At 54.1% G+C, this 1,604-nt stretch overlaps 1 protein-coding gene across 1 annotated transcript in view; it reads left to right on the top strand.

Annotated features, from left to right (window-relative positions):
- The first annotated feature begins 592 nt into the window (after nucleotides 1–592).
- Nucleotides 593–1,604, top strand: part of LOC115536085 (retinoic acid receptor beta-like) — a 20,275-nt gene continuing 19,263 nt past the window's right edge. The window contains exon 1 of the mRNA XM_030347736.1: nucleotides 593–689. Within this exon, the coding sequence (XP_030203596.1) occupies nucleotides 593–689 (97 nt within the window). The remainder of the gene's footprint in view (nucleotides 690–1,604) is intronic.

The following is a 1,604-nucleotide window of genomic DNA, read 5'->3' as shown; positions in this document are numbered from 1 at the left end:
TGGACCTCAGCCCTACAGGCTGTGTGTGTGTGGACCTCAGCCCTACAGGCTGTGTGTGTGTGTGGACCTCAGCCCTACAGGCTGTGTGTGTGTGTGTGGACCTCAGGCCTACAGGCTGTGTGTGTGTGTGGACCTCAGGCCTACAGGCTGTGTGTGTGTGTGGACCTCAGCCCTACAGGCTGTGTGTGTGTGTGTGGACGTCAGGCCTCAAGGCTGTGTGTGTGTGGACCTCAGGCCTCCAGGCTGTGTGTGTGTGTGGACGTCAGGCCTCCAGGCTGTGTGTGTGTGTGGACCTCAGGCCTCCAGGCTGTGTGTGTGTGTGTGGACGTCAGGCCTCCAGGCTGAGTGTGTGTGTGTGTGTCAGGCCTCCAGGCTGTGTGCTGTCAATGTGGAGGGCTTCAGTTCCCCTCCTCACTGTAGACGATTCACGACAAAATCCTGAAGCATCTTGCTAAACAACTGAACAAACAATGTAAGAAATACAAACAGAAAAAGCTAGCGGTGTGTGAATGCTGATGTACAGTCGGGCTCTGGGGGTTCTGCTAGATTTGGGGACATTTTGTCTGGCGGTGGGCTGGGAGTTAAAGGCAGCATGTATCAGTCAGACCAGCAGGACCTTCATCCACACCTTCAGCCGCTCGGCTGTGACCAGCCAGGGCCACATGCTGCCTGCAGCCCGGGGAACCCTGGTAGTGGTTCACCACCTTCACAGGACTGTCTGGGTGGTGAGACAGGCTCATGTGGGAGAGACAGGCCTGTGTAGGACAGACAGGCCCGTGGAGGACAGACAGGCCGGGTAGGACAGACAGACCCGTTGAGGGCGGACATGCCCAAAGAAACAGGGTACCACTCCTTGAATCCATCCCCTGATGACTCAACGCACAGTCCAACGTACACACACACACATGTACAGATTAACATGCAGATCCACCACACATACAGACACACACACACACACATCCACACTCACACACATTCACACTGACACACGTACACACTCACACACACACACACACACACACTCACACGCACACATAAACACTCAGACACGTACACATTCACACACACATACACAATCAGAAAAGTACGTAATCCAGACAGATTCTGTGGTTTCACAGACCCTATTCAACCAGCGCTCGGCATGAAATGTGAAATTACCAGGTTTTGGTTTGCAATCTGAAATGTCAGAAAATGCATTCATTGATCAGCGGCACGCGTCTTGAGGTATGAGAATGTCGTTCATGATTAAATGGAGCCAAGCGATTTCGTAGCGATTGCGCGGAATTCCTTTGTGTGCAAAAGAATCTAGCTGGTTCAGAGATATTATCCACTATAATTTACATTCAGGCTGACAGCCGGGGGGTTATGGAGGCGGGGGGCGTTGGAGGTGGCTGGTGATGGAGGCAGGGGGTGTAGGAGGGCAGGTGGTGTTGGGGTTGGGCGGGGATGGAGGTGAGTGGTGATGGAGGCTGAAGGTGTAGGAGGGCAGGTGGTACTGGGGTTGGGCGGTGATGGAGGCGGGTGGTGACGGAGACTGATGGTGGCGGAGGCGGGTGGTGATGGAGGCTGTGTGTTGTCTTAACACAGCTTTGTGTATAAAGGCC

This window comes from Gadus morhua, chromosome 22 (genome assembly GCF_902167405.1).
Source record: "Gadus morhua chromosome 22, gadMor3.0, whole genome shotgun sequence".
Taxonomy (NCBI): domain Eukaryota; kingdom Metazoa; phylum Chordata; class Actinopteri; order Gadiformes; family Gadidae; genus Gadus; species Gadus morhua.
This window is presented reverse-complemented; position numbering and strand designations above follow the sequence as displayed.